At 46.4% G+C, this 25,860-nt stretch overlaps 2 protein-coding genes across 14 annotated transcripts in view; both read left to right on the top strand.

Annotated features, from left to right (window-relative positions):
* The window catches only part of LOC6531327 (cyclic nucleotide-gated cation channel beta-3), a 58,051-nt gene extending 53,636 nt beyond the window's left edge, over positions 1–4,415 (top strand). For 6 of the 8 annotated variants that reach the window (XM_039372491.1, XM_039372488.1, XM_015195764.2 and 3 more), the window contains 5 exons: positions 281–448; positions 764–989; positions 1,057–1,202; positions 1,273–1,614; positions 1,907–4,415. In XM_039372491.1, coding sequence (XP_039228425.1) covers positions 281–448; positions 764–989; positions 1,057–1,202; positions 1,273–1,583 — 851 coding nt within the window. In that variant the 3' untranslated portion in view covers positions 1,584–1,614; positions 1,907–4,415. The remainder of the gene's footprint in view (positions 1–280; positions 449–763; positions 990–1,056; positions 1,203–1,272; positions 1,615–1,906) is intronic. The other 2 variants (XM_039372490.1, XM_015195766.2) reach the window with 2 other exon arrangements.
* Positions 4,416–5,045: 630 nt separating this feature from the next.
* LOC6531326 (filamin-C) overlaps positions 5,046–25,860 on the top strand; it is a 23,168-nt gene continuing 2,353 nt past the window's right edge. Inside the window, exons 1-14 of one of the 6 annotated variants that reach the window (XM_002092094.3) lie at positions 5,047–5,147; positions 8,631–8,937; positions 11,189–11,839; positions 12,104–12,409; positions 12,699–13,435; positions 13,501–13,756; positions 13,937–14,290; positions 14,424–14,621; positions 14,687–15,120; positions 15,187–15,605; positions 19,886–20,897; positions 21,281–21,501; positions 23,531–23,679; positions 23,753–25,847. In XM_002092094.3, the coding sequence (XP_002092130.3) occupies positions 8,701–8,937; positions 11,189–11,839; positions 12,104–12,409; positions 12,699–13,435; positions 13,501–13,756; positions 13,937–14,290; positions 14,424–14,621; positions 14,687–15,120; positions 15,187–15,605; positions 19,886–20,897; positions 21,281–21,501; positions 23,531–23,679; positions 23,753–25,847 (7,069 nt within the window). In that variant the 5' untranslated portion in view covers positions 5,047–5,147; positions 8,631–8,700. Of the gene's footprint in view, positions 5,148–8,630; positions 8,938–11,188; positions 11,840–12,103; positions 12,410–12,698; positions 13,436–13,500; positions 13,757–13,936; positions 14,291–14,423; positions 14,622–14,686; positions 15,121–15,186; positions 15,606–16,060; positions 16,229–17,447; positions 17,840–19,885; positions 20,898–21,280; positions 21,502–22,245; positions 22,590–22,619; positions 22,927–23,530; positions 23,680–23,752; positions 25,848–25,860 lie in introns of those variants that run through there. The other 5 variants (XM_039372482.2, XM_039372483.1, XM_039372479.1 and 2 more) reach the window with 5 other exon arrangements.

The following is a 25,860-nucleotide window of genomic DNA, read 5'->3' as shown; positions in this document are numbered from 1 at the left end:
TTTTAATCAAAACCCGTCTTCCATTAATCCTATTCAATATTTACCTCCTGGTTTTTTTTTTTTGCCGAACTTCCATATTGTGTGGCATGCAATTTTAATGTCATTGTGCGCCCAAGTCAACAAGGAGAATCGACAGACACAATGACTCGAGCACACACAAATACACAAATACACACGCAGAGCATCTCCGGGAAATGCTTTTTTGCAAGACCATTAAACTTTTCTCTTTGCGTTGGCAAACATTTGCTTTGCCAACTTTCCCGATGCGAAACAAAAACAGGCAACCGACGCACAGCCAGCGTTCGCTCAGTGGGATACAGCGACCTCTTCGTCCTGAGCAAGAAGGACATGTGGGACGTGCTGAAGGAGTATCCGGCGGCGCGTGTTCGTCTGGAGTCGATAGCCGTCAAGCGATTGGAGAAGTACAAGAAGGCCCCGCTGGAGAAAGGTAAGGCACTTGTCTTATTTGCTGCCACCCCACTCCACCTCACTCCGCTATCCGGTTCACCAGAACCACACGCCTCACCTCAACCACCCATCCACCCAACCACAGAACATCCAGCAAAGCCAGCAGAATCCCCTCCACCAAACAAATACCACTCGAAATTCAAAGATACCCATACGAATACGAATACGAATACGATTGCCCCAGAATAACACGATTCGATTGTTTTCGCCTTCCGTTCCGTCTTTCCTTCCTTTTTCGTTATCGATTTCATTTGCGTCCGTTTCCGTTTGTGAACGATTTTGATTTAAAACACAGTCAAATACTTTAATGTAGTTGCCATGGGCCGTTGCCAATCGACGCCGGGCCTGGTCGAGAGCTGTGGTCGCACGTCTCTGGAGGAGATGTGGCTGCCACCGGCGACGGCCGCCGCATCCTCGCTGTTGCACCACCACCAGGCGCTCCAGCAGCAGCATCTGGCATCCCAGCAGCAGCCGCATCGACAGGAGTCCACACAAACCTCCTCGCAGACACATGGATACAGGTAAGCTTACGTTCCTATCATGCAATCAATCAGAAAGGTGATGAGATGTACAATTAATGGTTTGTAGTCCCCGCAGCTATGCCGATCGTTTAGTCCGTGCCACGGACTCCCCCAGATCGGTTAGCCCCAGTGCCCATGGGTCCGAGGAACGACCACGTAGTCGAACGACTTCGCATCACTCAATAAGGCCGCAATCGCAACCCAGCCACACGGGTAAGCACGCGAAGATATGAAATCTTATTGCAGTATTCTTACTGTATGGCCACGTAATCCCTCCTTTTAGGTCACATTTGCGACTCCAGTTCGCAGCTGGAGTGCTATGGAGCAGGTGTGGGCGGTGCTGGTGGTGGAACCACGCCCCTTTTGGGCTCCCACGAAGTTCTCGAGGATGAGATCAAGCGGCTGAGGGAACGCCTGCACACAGTGGAATCGGAGAATCAGGCCCTGAACACGAAACTCTCGCAGCAGCAATGGGATCTGGAGAATCGACTGGCCGAGATTGAGATGCAAATCTGCGGAGTGTCGTCGACGTCCAGTGTGGATCCCGAGAATGAGACGGAGGAGCTGGAACGGAACAGAGAGAGTATCATTTAACACGGGAGCGTGCTGCCCCATCAGGCGATCGGTATGGTGTACATATCATGTTCCTCATGACTCCACGATCATCATCGATCATCCGACAACTGAGTGTGCATCCGGCGATCGGGCGATTTGGATCATTACACAGCATCATATCGCATCTAACTCTCGCTTCCCAAATCTCCCACTCTCTATCTGTCTCGTATTTGTGTTTCTCCCTCTCTCTCTCTCCCACCCACTAATTGTGCTTTGTATTTGTGTGTATGTGTGTGTGATGCATGCATTCCAAATTGCCTTACTAACGAAATCCAAACAAAAAAAAAAATAAACCTAACCAGGAGCAGCAGCAGCTATACAGCAGCAGGAGGATCGCAGGGATCGGGAGAGGAAGGATGAAGGGCGACCAATCGAGAGGGAAGCGGGAAACGAGTCCTATGCCAAATACTTCTCGCTTTAGAGATCCACTCAGACAGAGAGAGAGATAGAGAGGGGAGGACAGGGCGCCAGATAAGCCCAATCCCCAAGATGTGCAATTAATGTCTCTTATGATTATGATCATAACGCCACACCAAGAGTAAAAAAAATAAAGCCGAAAATGGCACTGCCAAAGAAAATTGTCTGTACATAGGAATGATGGAAGTTCAGATCAAAAAATAAGCAAAACGATTGTAATTGGTTTAGCTATGCACGATGGATCGGAAAGCTTTAATAGATTATCCGAGAGAGATCTTTTTTCAGAACCCCTACAAACTTGTTACCCAACACCTATACACCTATACACACTTTTTCCATACTAAGCTCAGAAATAGATTGAGATTTACATAGATATATCATTAGGCCTAGACGCTCTTCGCTCCTTTTACTGGCAACTAAGCCAAATCGAAACGGGTATTCGAATTCCCATTGTAAATAACTTCGCTCTAGGAACTCAATTAGCATTATGATCAATGATCAATGACATAAGAATCGATCATCTGAATAAATAACTAAAGATTACTTTAAACTCATGAGTGTAACAAATGAATCCGTATATCTATTGTAATATTTGCTAACTGTAATTTGAAAAATTAAATTTACTAGATGTGTATATGGGAAACGATTTACTTTACAACTGAAAATAATGCATAAACAATTTATGGACAACTAAGTGAATATTTGCAAAATATTTGTACTATTGGAAAAGAACTGCCAGAGCATACACCACACACTCGAAAAACTATATTAATAATAATAATAATAACAATAAACAACAAAAGAGAAACTTAAAAGAAAGCGCTATAGACATTTAACAATTGATAAAACCAATATTAATGGGTAAATATGTCAAAAAGAAAACACTTTTAATGCAATATTAAATTGTACTACTGTCGTATATAGCATCTACATTATACATGATCTAAATTAAACTTGATATGGTAACAATTTAAAGGTCTAAATGTATTTAACTTTAGTTAGTTGCCCCAAGAGCCAAACCAATGCTGAAGATTGTAGTTGAGAAAAACCCAAGATTAAGTTAGGCAAGAAGGTTCTGTAGCAGAACACAGAACGCAGTTCGAGAATCCCCATAATATGGGGGCTGCGATAATAAATTATAATAATAATTAATTTAGCTGTAACTCTAGTTATACCTAGTTATACCATTAGATGTGTACCAGAGAAGACCAAAAAAAAAAAAAGATCGAATCTCGATCGAATATGAAAATTGTTCAGTGTCAGCTCCCGGAATATTGAAAAAAGGCAAACTGAGTTGATAATGAAACCTAATAATTATATAGCTAACTCGATTAAGAACCTCAAATTTACAGAATCAAGAATGAGCTGGCGTTTGAGCCAGGATACGTTTGAGTATCTGCCGAGAAAACGGAAACTGGAACGAATCTCATTTCATGCCAACGATGATAGGCCAAAAAAGCTTAAACAAATTTAAGCTCAAATTTTGTTACCATTTTTCTTAGATTTTTGTCAATGAGCTAATGTTATTTTCTATTTTCTAGAGAACAAATAGATGAAGAATTCTTTTTCATATTTTTCAACCTAATTACTTTTCGGAATATCATATAATGGATTTAAAATTAATTAATAATTACAATAAACATTAAATGGGGTTTCATCTAAGACAAAAGCTTATACCAAACTAAGAAAAGTGTTAAACGAAAGCTAACGAAAACTTGTAAAAGTCAATCGTAGTTTTTGATTCCTTAGTTAGCCAATTATTGCCAAAGTTAAAGTTGAATAATATAACTTAATTGTATTACATTTTTATGGCTTTTTAGCACGCTTATCACGGGGCAAAGGCTCCGGCCCTTGTTAGAATTATTCATTCTTATTTCTTCAATGTTTTTCGTTAGAGCGCGTATATAGACATATATCTATTTGTTATTGAACGTAAGATACAAGGAACTACATCGATTCGGTTGTGTTGTTGTCGCCAGGTGCAGGTGGTGAAATTCCAGGAAGCTGGCGAGTTTAAATGGCTTACATAATTTACTTATTAAATTATTTGGTGCATGAGATCTATGAAACAAAGAAAAGAAATGAAAAGAAAGCAAAAGAAGAACATTCATAGCTTTATTTTGACTATATTTAATTAATTAATTTATAAGAACTAAATTGAATAAATTAATTCAGCATTGACTTCATAGCAAAAACACACAGAGAAAACAGCATAGTTCTCAGATCATCGGGCAAGAAAAGGCATTTTTTAATCGGTCACTATAAATCAGATCAGATCAGACAAGACCCCGATTTGCAGCAGGTAAATCGAGCTTATCGTGCGATAGTTTCAAAGCCGTTTACATTGCTAAACCACTCTGGAAAATCTGAAAAGGGTAAAAGCAAACACAAAACCAAAACAAAATAAAACAAAATTGAATTATAAAGTAAAGCGACAGCAAAACCAGAAAGAAAAACTGAAATACAAATAAAATCAAAACAAAACAAAACAAAAAAAAATTCTTAATACATGAAAATCGTGCGTTTCGTTTTGCTTCGGGGGGCCCAACACAGCAGTATGCCATCATATAGCAATATCCATCGACTCATCCATCCACTTAGCCAACAATCGTTGGGTCGATCGATCGAATGCAACTGCATGTCGTAATCAATGGGATCTGAGGAAAAGCCGCAAAATTGTTCAATTACAGAGGCCGAAACCACACGCTCATCGGATTGCCGATGCCTGCAATTAACAAGCTGGTTGAGAGCAGTCGAGTCCATTAGGCCAACACTCCAACACTCCAACACTCCGACACTCCAGCACTCCGATCCGAGAACCAACTAACCGCTTTGCTAAGCGGAAACGTGGCACCTGAGCGAATTGGGGGCCCAAAACAAAAGCGCCAACAAAGCGGGCAAGCAAAACAAGCCGTGATCGGGCCAAAAACGATGACGTAGCTGGATTCCAACTCGAGACTTCCAGTGGAGAGCGAATGCGGAGCAGAGCGGAGCTTTTGGCCCGATCGTATGCCTAATTTCTGCTGCCAATTTCAGTCGTTGTGAGCAACTCGTGCGCGCTGGACGTGTTTTTCAATTGAAACGCTATACTGCTACTTGTTTACCCCTCGCAGGCAAATCCGAAGTGTAAGCAACAAGTGCCAAAAGGGAAACAAACACTCATCTACATGTGTATACCCCCACACATATTTGTGCTTTACTGTGCTGTGTGTGTGCTACTTACTCCCCCCCGACTTTTTAATAACTTCTGATGCCGTCGTCTAACGTTAAAGTTAACTACACATAGTTTTTTATGAATCTTCATGTGTCTCGCCGCTCGTCGTTTCCCTTGTGTGCTGTTTAGTTTTGAGTCTGTTTCTATCTTTTTTTTCGCTTTGCGTGCCGAACGTTGTTCTAATTTTAAGTTGCTGCTGCTTAAATTAGAGGGGGGTATATCTGTATCTGTGCGGAATTTGTGCTAAACACGTGAACGGGCCTCGAGGCGTGTGAATCGAAAGAAAAACCAACAAAACAGACTTGGCCGCCAGCATAAATACCAAAAGTCGCAGTTATAAGATATTCAGATTCAGATATCTGGCCTAGCCCATTGCATAATAGGCGAATGCGAGGGGAAGCGAAAACAAAAACAAAACTTAAACTAAAGCCAAAACCAAAACCAAAACCGAAAGCGAATCTGAATCTGAGCCTTAGTCTGAGCTTGAGTCTGAGTCTGAGTCTGGGCTTGCGTCTGAATATGAATCTGGTTTTTCCGCTGGCGCTGTTCGATTGGTTTTAAGTGCTGGCTAAAAGCCATTTTCAATTGTAATTGCTGCGGCTTTTAGGCGAATAAACGAGGCAGAGTAATGAGCAAAAATTAAAAATAAATAAAAAACAAAAGAACACACACACATTCATACTCATTCATACGAACCAAGAAGGTTTGGCTTGGCTGCGCTTTGGCGACGCCTAACGGCATTAATCAAAAGACTGAAGACACAAACTTGGCAGTGCCTCAAAAAGAGCACTGTGCGTATGTGTGCGCACATCGCTTGGAGTGTTTTCTATTTATGACGAACCGCCATAAAAATGATGCCAAAAATAAACGCTTACTCGCTATAGAAGCGTGCGCTAATAGGCCATCATTTTTAGCTGTAAGGCGTGGCAAGTGTTACAATCGCATTTGGTCGACAGGAAGTGGAATATGTAATAGCCCACTCCTCGTCGTTAAAGTTCTTTCGATCTGAAAAGGAAATAATCTTAAATCAACTCATACCAGTGTTGTGTCTTTTGGCAGAGAACCCAAACAAAAGTTGGCTTGTGTCCAACTGAGTTGTAAATACCAGACCAAAGTAATTCTGTCTGTTTATATTGTAACAGAAATCGGAGTTTGTAAAGAAAATTAAGAGATTAAGTAACACAATCTTCATTTATTTTTGAGAGATCATCTTTGAAACTACAAAAGTTTTTCGTAGTAAATTCCGTAACCATCAATCACCATAATTATGGGCTTCACCTCCACTCCAGTTAATCTCATATATTTCAAAGTTAATGACGTTGTCATAGAACATTTAACCAAATATATTCCCACAGCTCAGTTCCAAACCGAGTTGTAGCTAGGCATCCACTACAGAATCATTGAGAAATCAATGGCCATTTGGTACACGGTTTTGGCACAAATCAAACTTGAAATCGCACCCACGTCTAGAACGAGGCGTTGAACCAACAAAACCATGTGGGTGGCTGTCCCGATGACGACGACTACGAGATTTGGCTGGCAAAAAGCGAAATAAGTATATACGAATGTATATTCGGACAGCAAACAAATCGAAAAGTGTAAAAAATGCCAGACACCTACGTGCACATCGCATTCTGTGATATAGATACACCGATATGTAGCCAACGATACGTTGCCACAACACACATTTGCCCATTCAAAGTCGGAAATTTTGGCCATTACGTAATGCCCTAAACTAGGTGTGCTAGCTGGCCCTCTTCTGCCATTTAGAGTCACGACAACACTTTCGATATTTACCTGCTGACCAACTGAGTAAACTACACAGCGGATTGGTCATTCCCATTACCATTCCCTATCCCCTGGCCAATACCATTATCATGACCATTCCCATGACCTTGCCGCCAGCTAAATCTATAGAACTCACTGAGAAGGAGTGGGGCTCATTCCGCGCCGCTGGCGAGTGCAACTAATTAGGTTCATTGCCAATGTCAAGTGTCAGTAAATGACATCAGCCACGGGATCACTCATAAGTCGGAGGAGCAATTCATTAATTTCCACTTTTTGCTGTCCCCGCCGGTTAATTTATTCCATCCAAGCCACGCAGTTTTGTCACTGAGAAAAAAACACAAAAACACAACACAATGACATCTCTGCTTAAAATAAATACAAATTATAAAGTACAAATTTGGTTACAGCTAGCTACTTAAGCATTTAATTGATGTTTTAAGAGTAATTCATTTGAAGAGTTACTACATCTGCTGTAATAGTAGTCAGCAATTTTTTCTCGCTCTGTATTCTCCAGTAGAGGCGTTAAAAAAGTGCTCAAGCCACAACTCATCGCTGTGCTGAGCAAGTGATGAGTGATGTCATCCCAGAGCTGTTCACCTCTCCGAAAAGTGTTTGCCAATAAATAGTATTTGTATTTGAAATCTGCATACCAGCCTCGCTCAGAACTGGACGTGCTATGATATATGGTATTTGATATATGCGAGCTGTGGCAACTGACTTGTTGGAAACGCAACCGGATTTCCTATAATTAAGTTGGTTAGACGGTCATTTGACGCCTCGTTGTCTTTGCGACGCGATGCCGTGTGGTGTGGTGTGGAAAAATGCCAAAAAGGCCATTCAGATGGCCAACTTTCGGTTTGCACAAATTGTTTGAGTAAAAGTGCGACAAGTGAAAACGGGCGAACAATTGACAATTGATCGTGGCAGATTTCATTGCTGTGATTACGGCCATTATCTTCTGGGTTGGCTCCCACGTTTACACACATGTTGGCCTTCTAACGTTTTGTGAAAGACTTGCTCGAACAGCAACATTCACGACATCCACTGGCATCCACAGTGCTGCCCACCAGATCTGCTCGCTTTTTTTGCTTTTTTGCTTTTTGTTGCCGCGGCGAAATTCCAAACTAAGTGATTTCTGTTATTTTACAGACTCTTTATATTTTTTTTATTATTTTGCCTTTTTGTTATTTTTGTATTCAATTTTCCTTTTCGCTCGCTTCGTTTTGGCTTGGAAGCGACGAAACCAGTTTTGCTTTATAGCCAGATTCAGAGATATTCGCACACAAACGCACACACACATTCGCTGGCGAAACCCCCCGCATATATATTTTTTTTGTTTTTTTGTAAATTCTCCTGCTGCTCTCTGGAGCTTTGAGCTTTGGCCATGACGTCATCGTTTGTTTTGGCCAGGCCAAGAGAGCGCAGAGCCGCCCAGATCGACCAGCTAGGCGCAGTTCCAGTTCGCTTCGGGCCGCGAGCGCGTGCTAACGAAACTAAAACTGATACTGAAACCGAAATCGAAACCGAAACAGAGACTGAATAGCATAGCTAGTAGCTGCAACTAGAATCGATCAACAGTTTTTCACTTAACCATTTCTCCCGATCAGTGTTCGAACGCGAGTTGCATGTGGTACATATGTGCGAGTCGCAGGTGAAGTGCAGTGAGGTGCAGTGAAGATGGACGTCAAGGACATAAAAGGCGCCAAGGTGACGCATGCGGGGCTGCTCAAGCACAACTCCGATGGCACCACCGAAACGCAGAAGATCACCCACGCGGGTCTGGTGGCCCGGAGTCCCGAGGGCACCGCCGCCAAGGGCATGAACATACGGGGCAACGAGGATCTCTGGGTGGAGATCCAGGCGAATACATTCCGCAACTGGGTCAACGAGCATTTGCGCGAGACGGGAATGCAGGTGAGTTAAGCCATTGATGTAGATATATATGTAGATATAGATACATTCCGATCCACTCACTGTGCGATTATGCAACACTTTCTAACCGAGTGAATAATGTCTGCCGACTGAATGTCTGATCGATCAAGCGCAAAAAAACAATTACCCAATCAATGGGCCGGCTCCGTTGAATACGGAATTCGTAGAACTATCGATGAAGCAGGGCCTGAGAATCTAAACGTGAAATACAAAACGTTTAGATCTGGAATTTTATCTAGGAAATGAACAAACTGTACAATTATTATTATTATATGTCACATTTAAGATTACCTTATAAATCAAGGTTTTCGAAGTTCATCGAGTTTAAGCTAAATTTAAACGCATAACGAGCTCTTTGAATGGTGACAGAACCCGTAAAAGTACAAATCCCCATCATAAACTGGGGCTACGAGCTCTTCCGCGAGTTTCCCTAAAAGGCCGGGCTCATAAAGCTCGGCTCAATCGCCCACGCAGATCTGGAACTTCAATGGCAGCATCGACAATTACATGTACAATAAAGCGAAGTGTACTCACTCTGACTTTATCCACTGCCAACAATGCATTTCATTTTGTCCAGGGACTTTTGTACTGTCACTCGGACTGAGTGACGGATTTTCTCACACGCAACGCACTGAACGACCTGAAGCGACCATATTTGGCCGGTTGAATGCCAAGGCCAACGCATCGAGTTCCCATTAGCAGTTACAATACACAAAACACAAAACACAAAACAAGCTAAAGCTTTTGTGCGCGATCTTGCCCGGTTTTGTGTATAATTTTCGGGGTTTTATTTTTGAAGTTTTTTCAACTTTTTCGCTTGATGAGCAAGGCTGAAGAGCCCCACAAGTAAACAGCGCTAATTGTGACCTGGCTGGCGTCTATTTGGGTCACCAAACCAAAACGAGTCATCCAAGTTTGCGTTTTCTTACGCTGTTTACAATTCTAGCTCATGCGTGTGCGACAAATAATATTGCAATCAACTTTGTTGTATGACAAATGCATGCGCAAACAAAGGGAAATGCTTTGATGGCAGATACACGGATAAAAAAATATTTAAAGCAACAGTTGTAACAGTAGGTATCTCAATATTATTGCCACCATAAAACTGTGCTAGAATGACTAGACATTTTCTGGCACAAAGCAAAGCTTTATATGCAAATAAAAGTGCACGTATTTTGTCAGGTGAAAACGCAACCTCACTCGCAACGCAACTCGAGTTCATATCGTAAAAGCGAAGGAATCTTAAAAATTTAAGAGCAGAATAACCAGCAGCGACAAATAACAACCTGCGGCATCTTGTTAGAGAGCCATGGAGCCACTATGCCAGTATGTTATGTGCGATGTGAGATTTTTATGGCATCCAATGAATATTTTCCTAGGCACAAACAAACAGCAACAGACACGCGATTGTCTCCGTACCCAGTTCCCCAGTTTTTTCTATTTTTTTTATATATTTTATTGCTGAGTTCCCCCAGTTGAACGCCGACAGCAGCCAGATAAAAAGCTTTATGTCAAATGCTTAAAATCGCGCACAATTGGTTGCACCCGGACGGAGAAAGCCGCTCACTGCGGAGCAGCGTACTTCTTGGGTTCCCATGCCCAAGCTGCAGTCAAAGTCCGAGCTCCATGTGCCATGTGCTGAGCTACCGAGCTCCGAGCTCCATGCTCCCAGTTCCGAACAAGCGGTTCACCTTGCAAAGTGGGCCACCAGTTTGCGGAAGGGGCGTCGATTGCTCATTAGGAAGGCTGCCAGTCAAGCGACCTTCTTGCATTTGCACAGACGTGATGGGCGTTTCGCACATTTGCTAATCTCCATTGGGAATTATTTATGTACATATGTAGGTACTACAGCAAGTCCAGTAATCTCAGCTAATACATAGCCGTAAAGTAAATGTAGCTGTAGTCATTAAATAAAGATTAAAAATCTCTTTTATCGAACATTTTAATGTTAGCATGCTAACTCTTTAAAATGAAAATTATATAGAATAGAATTCGCTAGGCCGTAAAGAGCTAATTTCTCACTAAATCCAATTCCAATTAAATAAACCAATATAGTATAAATACATTTGGCAAATTCGCTAGGCCGTAAAGAGCCAATTTCACATTAAATCCAAATATAATTAAATAAACCAATTATGGTGCACTGCCAGTAATCTAATTACTTGCCACAAACTTTCCCATTACTGTTTCTAATGATACGAAGAAGTTTATGCTAATTGCCATTGTTTTTCAGGTGCATGACTGGGCCACCGATTTCTGCGATGGCACCTGCCTGTGCGCCCTTGTGGAGAACCTGCAGACGCGTCCACTGAAACCCTCGTGGAATCGCCGGCCCGCGAATCAGCATCACTATTTGGAGAACGCCACTACAGCGCTGAAGTCCATTGAGGCGGACCACATCAAGCTGGTGAACATCGGCAACGTGGACATCGTCAATGGGAACATAAAGCTGATCCTGGGTCTGATCTGGTCGCTCATCGTGCGCTATCAGATCGGCAGAAGCAAGTTCCCGCCACGCAAACTGATGTTGGCCTGGCTGCAGGCCGCATTGCCGGACTGCAGGATCACCAATCTGACCACCGATTGGAATAGTGGCGTCAATCTGGCGGCGCTGCTAGACTACTGCCAGCCGGGCCTGTTCCCGCACTGGCGGAGTCTCGATCCCAGCCAGAGTGTGCGCAACTGCACCCAAACCATGGACTTGGCCCAGCGCGAGTTTGGAGTGCCCAAGGTCCTGGAGCCGGAGTACCTGGCCTCACCCTGGTTGGATGAGTTATCCGGCATGACGTACCTCTCGTACTTCATGAAGCCCGGTGGTCCTGGCTACAATGCCACCATGCGATGGGTGAATACGCAGGTCAAGGACCCTGTGAAGAACTTTACCGTGAGTTTATATCTTTACAAAGACTATGAGTTTTAATTCAGTAGTTAAATATAAAGCCACCTTCTGTTGGTATAAACTCTTATGGGCTTTATAATAAAATTTACACGCGTTTTCGCCGCATTTAAATGTGACCTTTTAAGCCCCTGTACAAAAGTTAATGTACAGCTGCAGCAATTGCATTAAAACGAACATAAATACATATTAATTCGCGTATTTTTCCAACCAATAATAATCGCATCCCATAATGGCACTTTCATTTCGCAGACCGACTGGAACGATGGACGCGTCATGTGCGAAATTATTAAGGGACTGGGTGGCTCGGCGCCAGCACCGGATAAGCTCAGCACCGATCCCTTCCACTACGAGAACAACATACGGAAGGCGGTGGACGCGGGCGCCCGTCTGGGCGTGCAGCCCATCCTGACGGCCAAGGACATGGCCAACCCGGAAGTGGAGCACCTGGGCATCATGGCCTACGCGGCCCACCTGCAGTGGGTGCCGCCGAGGCCGCCGCTCTCCGACCTGGTCAGCGTTTACCTGGAGAGCACATCCGGTCGGGTGGGCGAACCGGTGAGTGCAGCTTATATGCATGTACAGCAGGCGGCAGAATAATGGTGCACCCAGGACTAGAAGCATTTAAACCACTTGTATAATTTGCAAACACAGTTCCAAGAGTTCCAAGTTTTAATTACAAGAAAAATAGCAAACACAGTTCCAAGAGTTCCATGTTTTAATAACAAGAAAGATAGCTCATAAAAACTATTTATTCTAGCCGGGTCACATATTTTACCCCTAACTGTATAGATATACAATCTGTCGAGTGCAGCGCGTTAATCTTTAATGTCCGTTTCACACGCAGACCCACTTCCGCATCGACGTAATGTCCCGGGACATAAGCCTCAGCTCTGTGCGCTGCCACGTGGTTCCTCCGTCCGGACAGCCGGGCCAGCCCGTGCGGCTGAATGCCCACGGCGAAGGAGTCTTTGTGCCGGAGCGCTATGGGATGCACGAGATTGTGGTGGAGATCGGCGAGGACAGCCTGGGCGGACACTTCTTCCGTGCGCTGCCCCGTCTACTGCAGGTGGCACCACCGGGAATGGCGCCCTGTGCCTTGGGCAGTCTCGTCGAGGTGCTGGTCAATGCCACCGGTGCGCCCAAGACGGAGGACATCCTGGTCACGGCGGTCTCGCCTACGGGCATCTCGCACAATTGCCCGCTGAAGAAGATCGACGAGGGACACAGTGCCATATTCAAGCCGGACGAGGCGGGTATCTGGGAAATAGCCATCACCTACCAGGGTCGCCACATCCAGGGCGGACCCTTCACTTGTGCCGTGTTCGATGCATCTGGAGTCTCGGTCCACGGCTTGGATGGAGCCATGCCGCTGAGGGCTCACACCTTCGAGGTGGATGCCCGTGGAGTGGGTGTGTCTGGCGAACTGCACGTGGACATAGTGCACGACAAGCATTCGCTGGTCTGTTCGGTGGAGAAGATCGTGGAGAACAAGTACCGGGTGACCTTTATGCCCAGGCAGAATGGGAAGTACCGCGTGTACATCTACTTCAATGGCTACGATGTCAAGGGTTCGCCCTTCATGTGAGTACATCGAATCACCTGACTTAAAGATACATATTTCAATGGTGTCCTATTTCGAATTCCAGCATGCGTGTGGGCACCAAGGGAAGATCGGGCAAGACGCGCAGCAGTCCGCTGCACGACAGCAAGCACCGCTCGGAGAGTCCCTCGATGCACTTCGTCTCGACTACGAATACCCGGCACAATGACTACCGTAACTCGTCGCTGTCGAGGCACAACACGGCTGAGAGGACCAACAGCTACTCGCCGCAGTATTCGCCCAAGTTGGACACCACCGACTACCACAGTGCGAGTTCCAGGTACTATAAGCGGGAGAGCGAGGTAAGTTGCAGTCAGGGGAGCAGGCATGCGGCATGGGATATTCCTCCTCCTACTCCACCTCCACATCCCCATCAACCCATCAAAATTGAATGTTCTGGCTAACACACACCCACATGTACACACCTGCATCCTTGGTCCGGTCCCCAAACACACACACACACTGACACCTACCTTCGACAGGAGAACCACGCCACTCCGCCGCCAGCTCCGCCACCAGTTAGTGGTTCTCCGACGGTCAAGTACCTAAACTCCGCCGATCTGTATACGGAAACCCTGAACGGAAGACGAGACTCGAAGACCTCGAACAGCAGCTCCACGAAGAACGACTACTACTACGACAAGGAGAACGAGCTGTACAGCCAGAGGCGTGGAGTGACCAAGCCCAAGTTGACGCCACCGCGCGAGGAGCGCGAGCTGACCAGCACCAGCAATACCATGAGCAGCAGCAGCAGCAGCTTCCAGCAGCGCCACCAGCAGCTGGCCACCAGTACCCTGACCAGATCGCTTAGTCCAATACCTAGTCCCACACTCAATGTAACTAAATTTTTGTTGTTTCGATTTGCTTATCCCAAAAAAGAAAGTTATCCAACGATTAACTCTTGTCTGCTTTTGTGTGATTGATTCAGTTGTGGCAAACATATGGTAATATTAGTTTCACTTTCGACAGACTCGATCCAGCGAGGTGCACACCCACAGTCCGTTGACCATCAAGACGTCCAATCAGTACGAGAGTTCCACGCGGAACATCAACAGCAGTCCGCGGCACGCCTCCGTTTCGCCCGTGCAACGTTATTCGCCCAATAGCGCCTATATCACCACGGCCACTCACCGGATGGGTAGTCCCCTGACCAGTCCCGTCAGTAAGGTAGAGTAAACCAAAATCTTTAGTAAGATCCTTAAACTAAACTTAAACGGTCTTTCGATTTCCAGAATGGTTACGAGTCGTCGCGTACCGTAGAAAAGTCATCCACCTACAAGTCCACCTCGAACTATGTGACCGATTCGAATATTCGCGCCAGTCCCTCGCTGTACGGAACTGCCGAGCGACTGCGTCGTACCGGATCGCCGGAGCCACGCATCGACCACTCCTCCAATGTGAGGGTGTCCTCGATGAAGCCGGCCACCGCCAGGCGGGACAGCTGGGATGTCATCAACAAGACGAAGCACATGCTCTCGCACAATTCGCTCGAATCGCTGGCGAACATGACCGAGAAGCAGCTGAACACGGAACTGCAGTACAACCGGCCGGATTTGGATCACGAGACGCACCGGAACACCCAGTACAACAAGTTCGCCCTGCACAAACAGCAGCAGCATCAGTCGGACTATCGCCGTGACTCCCCCGATGATGGAGAGCGCTACAAGTGAGCACAAAGGGGATACCTTTTTAAAGTAACTCCAATCTAATAAGCCACTTATTTCTCTTGCAGACCCAGTGCCATTACAGTCAAGTCACATTCGAACAATACCTATACGGACAAGTCCGGTGGATACACGAAAACCGTCAAGGAATCCAGCGAGCATGTGGTTACCGAAAGCAACGGGCATGGCTCCGCGCCTGGTTACGGATACAGCTCCCTATCCAGATTTCGACCCATAGACAGCAATGCCACTGGTGCGCGGGCCATTCGAGTGCAGGATATACCGAATGGCTCGATTGGACGGCCCGTCGAGTTCGAGATCGATGGCTCGAGGGCGGGCTCCGGCAATCTGGAGATCCTGGTCAATGGCGGGCGTGTCACCTCCTCGGTCCGCTCGCTGGGCGGGCAGAGGTTCATTGCCAGCTTCACGCCCCACGAACATGGAACGCACACGGTGCAGATCACCTTCAATGGCGAAACCGTTCCAGGTGAGTCTAAGTTCGATTACGAGTTGTGGGGGTGTCTGATAGGTGGCTTAGTTACTTATAAGGGCATCCCACTTGGGAACACATATTTTGGGCATATTCTAAGTTAGGAACAGCTTACTGGTTCTTCCATTGAGGAGCTCTTAAGTGGAACATGTAGTTTAAGAAAAACAAATGAAGAGATAGTGATCCCGATCTAGAATATATATGTATCTTTTGCTGGTGCTGAGATATTTTAACGAGCTATCTGCCCACTGTGCGGCGAATTCCCATCGCGTGAGTCGCTCTCTGAGTCTCTCACTCTCAGTGGCTCTCAGTCGAGCTCACCTCAGCTCACCTGTGCTCACCTGCCGCAATCTCCGGGCGGCTTACGCTCCGGTGCGCTCTGCGATCGGATTTACCTGCTCGACGGGTTTGCGAGCTGAGGGCGCAGCCATCGAGAGTCGCGTTGGCAGTCGAAGATCGCGCTCCAAACGAAACTGACACGTCGGCGGCAACGCGGTTCGCAAAACGCCAGGAAAATTGGCAAGAAAAACGCACCGAATTTGTGATTGTGATTGCGACTAGCGGAGAATTCGATAAAAGTGAACAACTGTGTGTTAAGCACGAAACTCTAACCCCCACGCGTAAATACCAACAAATAGCAAAAAGATGAATACTATAGAACGATTTATTGGACTGCCGGAATGTGAAGCGAATCGAAAAGATTCCGTGTCGGAGATTTCTAAGCCAAAGAAATATGCTAATATGCGCCCCTCCACTCTCTGTTTTTTTTTTTCGGGGTCTCTTGTGCGAACAAAAACCAGTTTAATGAACCTTTAAGCTGGAAATATTTCGACTCAACGGCGAACTGGCAGCGTTTTCGTTTGCACGAGGCTAAGTGTTTTGGCCAAGCTGAATTAATAATGCAAGGAAAACTGTCTCCGCATTGCAATGGCATTTTCATTAGCCATTTTCCGCAGTGACAAAGGGGGCAGCCATCTTGGTTTGCCAACTGCAACTTGCACTCTTGGCCAAGATACAGATACACAGATACATCCGCGGCATGCCGTTGTTGTTCCTGCTGTTGCTGTTCCTGTTGTTGTTGTTGCTGTATGTGGTTCAAGGCACACTTGTTGCATGCCAGTGCATTGTGTATCTATATACATCCATATATCTGTCGGCTTGGGCGGAAATCAAATATCTGCTCCTGCTGCAGCCGAAAACCCGTTGGGATAGGTTGTCAGTCAGGTGAGCAGGTACTTACATATGTACGTTGCTTTGGTATGGAGGGCGCGCCAGATCTTCGGGCCAGATTGCGATTTCTTGGCCACGTCCACGTCCACCACTTTCCACCGATTTTGATGCTCACGAAATATATGCATATACCTATACTTATAGCCAAAGTTTAGGCATCGTGAGCAAACATTTCGATTTCGTTTGGCCGCATTTCGTCGTCTCGTTTCGTTTCGTTTCTTTTTTTTTATATGTTTAACAATGAGTGGCGGCCACACCTCTCCCTTCAGCTCCATCGCTTCGGAATTAGCCTCCTTTAGCCGCTTTTACCCGCCGCTTTTGGCCATTTCCGCTCAGCATATTGGCACACATTCCCACTTCCAGCTCCGCTCGGCTCAGTTCGGCTGTTTGGGATTTTTATGAGCCAGCGCCATTCAAAGTGAAACTGCCAGCCCGTCTGGCTTGTGCATAATTTAATAACGAAAATTGTCGAAAGGCAGTAGCATTAAACTGGTTTTCGACGCGCCCCTTTAACCCCATATACCCCATTTAACCCCCCGAAAAAGCACAGAGAGCCGGAGTTCAACTCAAGTGATTATAAATATATAAATAACTTATAAAACGAAAAAGGGAAAAGAACTAAAGTGTCGTGTGGTAAAAACGCGATTAAAACGTGCGCCGAATCGTGGTCGTGCCGCGATGTCATTTTGTGCAACGCTCCGCAAATTCTTATAAGCGTTTTCGCTTAATCGTTGTTGTCTTGTTGAAATTCAGATTGCAGCTCCAAAACCGAAAAAAAAAAACAAAAAAATGCACACATAAATAAATAATTTACAACGCGCTGACATAATCGCTACACGAAATAATCTTCACCTCTTTCAAGTTCAGACGTGCCGCCAGCGATTGTGATTCGATTGTTGATTCTGCAGATCAACGACAAAAGAATTTTGGATTTTGATTACCCAGCCATCTTCATCTTGCACTGTCCACAGCATCGCTCCTCAGTCTCCAGCACCCAAAACGTAAATCCCCCTTTGTAACATTCGATAAATAGTTTGGTGTAACGGTCAGGTTCAGTTTGGGGTTCAGTTTGGAGCTCCGTTTGGGGCTCAGTTTGGGGTTCAGCATTGGAATTCGAATATAAATGAGAATCAGATTTAGATTCAGAACTCTGCGACAGCTGCAGGCCATCTAACGGGCTTTTGCGGCTAGTCACGTAACCGCAGGCACAAAAGTAACACACAAGTGTGTGCACTGAAAGAAACACACATACTGTGTGATATCATCGAAGATGGCTTTCTAAGATATATCTACACTGGTTTAGTTGTTGACAACATATACGAACTTAAGCTCAAAATGAAACGAGCTGTAACTCTCTCAAAGGCTGCAAGTTAGTAGTAGAGTTTATTGTGAAAGGCTTTTAGTTGAGTGTATATACATATGTAGTTGCTACTCAGCGGATGCCTATGCAGATTGAATAACAGCGTTAGATGCCGCATACCTGCACTTGTTCTCCGACCGCCAGGCAATAATTCAGCGCTGCGATTAGCACTCCAGCTGGGAAACCGGCCAGAAAAACGGCAAAAAGCGGCAGAAAAAATAGCAAAAAACGGCTAAAGGCCGCTTTTCATTTGGTCGAATTGCAGTTGCTCTAGCCACTTGCTATTCGCATACTACCAATTTACAACTTGCCTCGCAGCGCAAGGAAGTCGACCAACTTTTGTCGGGTGCGTTGGACTCTTTGGATCGCCGGTCGTCTAACTGTATCTTTTTTTGCATAGCCGCTGGCAAAACTCTGGCCGCCGAGTTATGAGAGTGCGATAACTGATTAATGATGGCCCCAATTGGTAGAATACCGACAGCAAACACAAACAGTCGGAAACAGTTACGAAAAGTGTTTTGGGCCAAAGTGCTAGAGGATGGCAAGAGTGCCAGTGCCACTGTTAGATTCTCACAGCTCGGGCAAATAGAAAAGTGTTTGTTTTCTTTTTCAATTTGAGTTTTTGTGATGGAGTTGAAGTTTTCCCAGGCAAAGAAAAGTCGCGTCGAGCAGCGCTGGAGAACACAAATCGAAGCAAGTTTGAGTTGTGTGACAGTGCTGCAACTCGACTTTTTTTCCATTGAACTGGCAACTGACCGTTTCAGCGATTTTCATGGAAAGCCATAAAATACAGCAATACAGCAACACAGCAATACGGCAGCAAGTGCAAACGAGCACTAAAAGGAAAAGTGCAACAATTGCTAAAAGAGAAATGCATGGAAAGTTGCAAACAAAAGTAAATTTGAGCGCCAGGCAACAAACACATAAAAAAATGCTAAAAAAAAAAAAAAGACGACCATGTCCAATAAAAATGTGCTATAAGTTGTGAGTAGTGAGTAGTGAGATGCGAGTGCCAACAAATAAGCGAGCGTTTAACGAGCCAATTGCCAATCTGCCCCACCATCGCAAATTGGCTTTGGAGCCACTCGATTGCGGCTCCTCGAAACGATTTAATGATGCTTTCGGGCTCATTTCGAAACATTCCTGAACCACCAGTCACAGTTAATGTTTAGACTATGCTGCCCCACCGATGAGGAAAGTCGAGGCACAGATACGCAGCTCCAGCGCCAGCTCCAGATTCGCATTCAGATTCAGATACAGATACAAAGCCAGAGCCAGAGCAAGAGCTAGAGATACAGATACGCACTTGTCGCCGGCAACGAGGCGGCACAGATTGAGATTGCGACAATTATAATGAGACGCAGCGAGAAACAATGCAAAGTCGCAGCGGAAACCTTGTCAACTAAAGAATGCGAGGTTGGGTTGTAAAGTTTTGGCTGCGCTAAAGTGTAGCCAGGTATAAACCAATTTTAGTGTATCAAACTGGGGAGTAGTGGTAAATTATCTTGAAGCACTTCGTTTAAATTACCTAAGTTGCAGATGGACACAGTTCCTTTTGGGGTCAAACATCGTTATTTTCTACGCTGATCGTTAAGTTAGCTCCTTAAAATGCAATTTGCCAAGCAATCTTTATGGCTTTCCAGATAATAATCGATTGACTCATTTCGCTCTATCTCCGCCATTACAGGTTCACCGTGGCACGCTGAAATCATGTCCTCACCCGGCCTGACCGCTCTGGGCGAATCGACGCGCCTGGTACCCGCCAATACGCCGGCGGTTTTTGAGATACTGCCGCCTCCTGGACAAAGCCTGAGTAAGGGCGAGTGCGTGGCGACGGTTTTGACTCCTAGCAAGTCAAAGCTGAACGCCAGAGTCACCCATGAGGCGGCAAATGGTGCTGCTCGCATCGAGTTCGTGCCCACCGAGGTGGGCACCCACGTGATCGATGCGTCCATCAACGGCACGAAGATCGCTGGCGGCCCGCTGATCGCCAAGGTCTACGACTCCAGCCTGATCCAGGTGACGGAGGTGAATGGCGGCGTGGTCGGCCAGCCGTGCCAATTCCGTGTGGATGCCAGCGCCGCCGGCGAGGGCCAGCTGGAGATATCCATCAATGAGGGCGAGGTGCCCAATCATGTCCAGGTGGTCGGCGGCGGTCGCTGTCTGGTCTCCTTTACGCCGGAGCAGGCCAAGTCCCATTTGATTGACATCAAGTTCAATGGCGAAACGGTGCGCGGTTGTCCCTTTGTCTGCGCCGTGGCGGACACCTCGCGAGTGCTCCTCAATCTCACCAATCTGGAGCTGATCCCGGTCAATCGGCCCTCCTCCTTTCACATCACCGTGAGCGGAGGTGGAGCTGCCGAGCTGGCCGTCAGTGTGCGCGGTCCCCAGGGCGAGTTACCCGTCCGGGTGACCGGAGATATCCACGCTGGCTTCACCGCCGAGTTCACGCCCACCACCGTCGGTGGCCATTCGATCAACGTCGAGTACAACGGATTCGCCGTCCAGGGCACCCCCTTCCTGGCCAAGTCATACGATGCCAGCAAGGTGGTGGTGGGCAGCGTCTCGCGGGGAACCATGGGACGCCCGGTGCAGTTCACCGTGGATGCGGGCGATGCCGGTGAGGGCAACCTGGAGATCACGATTTCGGCCAAGGGACAGAACATTCCCACGCAGGTGCATCCGCAAGGCAGTGCAAGGTGAGTCCACTGATTTTAATTGACCAAATTAATTATTTGTGGCAATTTAAACTTTCATTTACTTGCTATTCGTATTAGAGTGCAATTATTTTCGTCTCTAATGATGATAATTTGATTAGTTTTCTCTTTTTATTGCGCTTTTGTTATTTTCTTATTACTATAATTGCTTAAATTGGTATGAGTACCAAATTTTCTATTCAATTATCAAAATTATTATCATCTATCAAAAGTTCTTCTACATTTGGAACGTTTATATTTGATAGCTTCAATGAGAGCTACATGCATACAGTATTGTGTATAAGTGTTTAAGGGGTATCTGGTATTCTGTTAACATTTCTTAAATGTTGTGGTGGCAATTTAACATTTTGTATCTTTTCTTGCAGATTTTCGGTATCCTTTGTGCCCACGGAGTCGTGCGAGCACACGATCAACGTGTCATTCAACAAGATGCCCGTGCCCGGCTGTCCGATTACGGTCGGCATCAGTGGGGGCGTGGCCGGGCCCCAGGTGTCCTTGGGTGGCCCAGGACCCGTGCACCAGACCAATTCTTTTGTAATCAATCACAATGGCGGCCGTTTGGAGGACATCGAGGTGAACGTGGAAGGTATGTAGGCACCGGTGGCCAGTGGAGTGCTCCTTGGGCCCCAAAATCCCACCTCAGCTAACCAAAAGTCATCTGTTTGTGTGGGGTTATATGCCCCCCAGATTCCCCTTCATTCCCCCCTCCCTTTATGTGTTTTTGTGCATTGGTTTTAGTTGTAAGGCTCGTAAATTAATTGCTCGATTGGCTTATTGTTTGTGTCTGCTAAGCGAACTGCTCGCATTCGATTGGATCCATTTGCATAAACATATCCGTATATGGTAGCAGTAACCGTATCTGTAACTGTATCTGTAACTCGTATCTGCAACTCGTATCTGCAAACTCGTATCTGCAACACTTATCTGTATCTGTATCTGTATCTGCACCGGTATCTGTATCCGCATCACACCCACTCTCACAGCTCACAGCTCACGCACAAAAACTTGTACAGGCAATTTGTATGAGCGGAAATCGTTGTGGAAATTCCCAAGCATGCCACGCCCCACTTTTCAGCGCCTCCATTCACCAGACCCACATGTGGTTGAAGTCACCAGCAGAATCCCAGCAAAGTCCAAAGCCAAGATGCTGCACTTAGATACTGGATTTATTAGATGCGCAGCCTTGTCGTGTAGTTTCTGCGTGCTTTTGTAATTATGTTGCACATGCATCATTTGCTTTTACAGTCGAACTTCGTTTAAAGAGCTTCAGCTTAGTGTACGAGTATGTGTCGCATAACAAGTTTTAATGTGGTTTTTTTTGTGTTTGCAGGTTTCCTTATTGTATAAATTCAAGAAAAAGATGATCCCACAAGCTACTTAAACCTTAAAGATATTTTATTTTTCTTATTAATAGGGACATACATATATCTAAGTACTATGGTTTCTTAGGAAAGTTCGACTGTAAACCAATGCGTGCGGGTTTTGTTTTGGGTATTCTGAAGTCCTAGAATTTATGCAAATATGCCAGTTATGGAATCTTAGCCCCATATAGAAACCATATATAGTTGCTATTACTCATGTAGTGCCAGCTTACTAGTCTCCTGTGTGTTTTGTGTGCATTTATGATTGTGTCTTACCTTTGTTTGTAATTATATGTCCTTTTGTAATAATGTTGCTCACTTTTGTATCTGTATTATATTTCAGGACGGCGAAAACTTTTGTACTAGAATATATATAAATCTATGCATATACTTATATTACCTATACTATTAAACGAGGGTGTAGTCTCCGTGCTCTCCCCAAACAAATATATTGATATATATACTGTCCCCCAGGTGTATATATACTCGCTAACAGTCCGAACCACAAAATAACCCCAGAATGAGTCTCCAAATGCCAAGACAATAACAAACAAAGTATTTACTAATGTCCGATTGTTTACTAATTTGTTTCATACTGATTAATGTGTAGAATTACTCGAATGAAAATAAAGAAAATGGTTTAAAACAAACTCAATAGGTTGTACAAGTATATCCAGCAGGCTCGTTCATAGTGCTCTGTATGCAGTGTACAGATCCACTTGGGATTGCTCTACTTATATCTATAGATAATCTAGACCATATTGTCTCTGACCCCTGCCCTACATATCAGTTTACTAACCCTTTCTGGCACACTCAATACAATAGTTAATCAATCAAACTAACCGCACTCCAAGTAAATGACTCGAACTAATCTAAAAAACACGACTAATCACAAACAATTTCCCGACTATCCAAAAACTACCCATTTTAAAGATTAAAGATTAAAATGACTAATCAAGTGAACATTTTTCCAAATTTTTGCGCTTCATCCGCGATTGAAAACTGAAACTAAACACTAACCCAACACACACATCTGACCCAACTGAATCGTTGCCCAATTATCGAATTTCAACAAAACAAACAAACGAAATCAATCTCAAACTCGTTTCCGGCCGCGTCGCAACCGAAAATCAAAATCAAAATCAAAATCAAATCAAACACGCAATAATTAATCAATACTAAAATCCAATCGAAATGATAAACAAACAAACAAACAAAAAAACAACAACGCACGCCAATCGTTGGCCAAATCAGGACCAGCTGGCCAATCGGTTCCGGCGCAAGTGCATCAGTCCGCCGATGGCGTCTTCAAGGCGGAGTTCGTGCCCAGAGTCGTGGGTGAGCATCGGGTCAATGTCACGGTCAACGGATTACCCACCGCCGGAAGTCCATATGCAGCCAAGGTAAGTACCGAATCTTATCTATGTTATATCCTCGATCTGGAATGTACATATGTAAATCCAAATGCCAATTTAGGTCTACGATGTCAGCGCCATCAAGGTGAAGAATGTGAGCAGTGGCACGGTGGGCAAGGCAGTCACATTCCTGGTGGAGACATCCCAGGCCGGACCCGGCAACCTGGAGGTGACCGTCAACGGCGGCCGGGTACCGACCTCAGCCCAAGCCCAGGGTCAGCACACCTATGCCATCAGCTTCACGCCGCGCGAGGCTGAGAGTCACACCGTGGAGCTGCGCTTCAATAGCCAGGATGTACCGGGATCCCCGTTCACCTGCCGCGTGGCAGCTGCCGCTCGCATCCAGTCGCCGGAGACCATGGACAAGATCAGCGTGGGTCGACTGTTTGAGTTCGTCGTGGAGTCGGACACCAAGCCGACGGTCGAGGTACTTGGTCCTGCCAGACGGAGTGTGCCCGTGAAGATAGACCCACTCGGTTCGTCCACCCTCGGCTACAATATCAAATTTGAGCCCATGGAAGTAGGCGACCACTCGGTGGAGGTTCGTCTGCCCGGCGGTGGTCATGTGGAGGGCAGTCCCTTTCTGCTGAAGGCCTACTCCGCCGAGAAGGTGATAGTCACGGATATCCGTGCTGGCGTGGTCAACAAGAGTGTGAGCTTCGGGATCAATGCCTCGCAGGCGGGTGCCGGCAATCTGGAGATTATTGTGGCCGTCAATGGCAAGAACGTGCCCAACTTTGTTCAATCCGAGGGCAATGCCCGATTCAAGGTGAACTTCAAGCCCACGGAGGCGGCTACCCACTCGCTGTCGGTGCGATTCAATGGACATCCGGTGCCGGGTTCACCATTCAGCTGTCACATCGCCGCTGCCGCCGCTTCGCCCTCGATGGGATTGCCACGGGCCATGGCCATGGGAGAATGCCTGAAGCAGGCGGCCGTCAAGATGGACAACACCTTTGAGCTGGAGGGCTTTGAGGGCGTGGAGCCGCAGATCTTTGTGACCTCGCCATCGGGCGACAATGAGCACTGCCAGTTGAGCCAGCACGACGGAGGCAGTTACTCCGCCTCATTCCGCCCCACCACCGTGGGTCGTCACCTGATCAGTGTGACAGCTAACGATCAGCACATCAACGGATCACCCTTCAGCTGCAACGTGTTCGACGTCTCCAGGGTGAGCATCAGTGGACTGGAGCAGCAGTATGGACCGGCCAACCTGGGCGTTCCAGTCACCTTCAGCGTTGACGCTGCCGGCGCTGGAGAGGGAACCCTGGAGCTGGTGGTGTCCACCGACAGCAGCACCGTTAAGGCAGAGGTGGTGGCCTGTGCCCGTGGTCTGTACGACGTGACCTTTGTGCCCCAGAGCACGGAACCCCACTACGTGAACATCACCTTCAACGAGGTGGCCGTGGATGGAAGTCCCTTCCGCGTGGACATCCAGCAGCACACGCAGCATATCCAGATCGGTAGTTTGGCGGCCATTGATTTTCCAGCGGACGATCAGATCGTTGAGATATTCTCGCCGGATCAGAAGTCGGTTCCGTATTCGATTAACCGGCAGACGGCCGAGTTCCGGACCCACATGACCGGCAACTACACCTTGCGCTTTATCGATCGGGAGACCCGTCAGCACATTGGATCGCGCACTTTGTGCGTCTTTGATCCCACGCTGGTGAAGATCACCGAGGTGAGCGAGGCCTTCTGCCATCGTCCTGCCAGCATTGGTGTGTCCTTAAACGAAGCTGGCCAGGGTGACCTATCGGCTCTGGTGCGTTGTGGCGCCACCGAAGTGCCGCACACCATTCGCGGACCTAGCAAAACTGGAGTGTATGAGATAGTTTACCAGCCCACGCGTGTGGCTCCACACAAGATCAGCATCCTCTTCAACGAAGTGCCCATTTCGCTGAAACCGCTGGAGATCAATGTGCTGCCCGCCAGTGCTGGCAAGGAGATCAGCGTCAGTGGACTGGGCTTGTATCAGTCGCGAGTGGGCAAGACCACTTCCTTTGCCATCGACACAGTCAAGAGGCCAGCCAGGGAGTTCGATGTGGTGGTCTCCGGACCAGGCGGACAAGCTCTACCGGTGCGATGTTATCAGACCAAGAACGGACACCTGCAGGCGGAGTTCACCATCAACAAGCCCGGACAGTGTGTCATTGGTAAGTCAGCGGT

The sequence above is a fragment of the Drosophila yakuba genome, chromosome 2R, assembly GCF_016746365.2.
Source record: "Drosophila yakuba strain Tai18E2 chromosome 2R, Prin_Dyak_Tai18E2_2.1, whole genome shotgun sequence".
NCBI lineage: Eukaryota > Metazoa > Arthropoda > Insecta > Diptera > Drosophilidae > Drosophila > Drosophila yakuba.
Note: the sequence above shows the minus strand (reverse complement) of the source record. Positions and strands in the feature narration are given on the sequence as shown.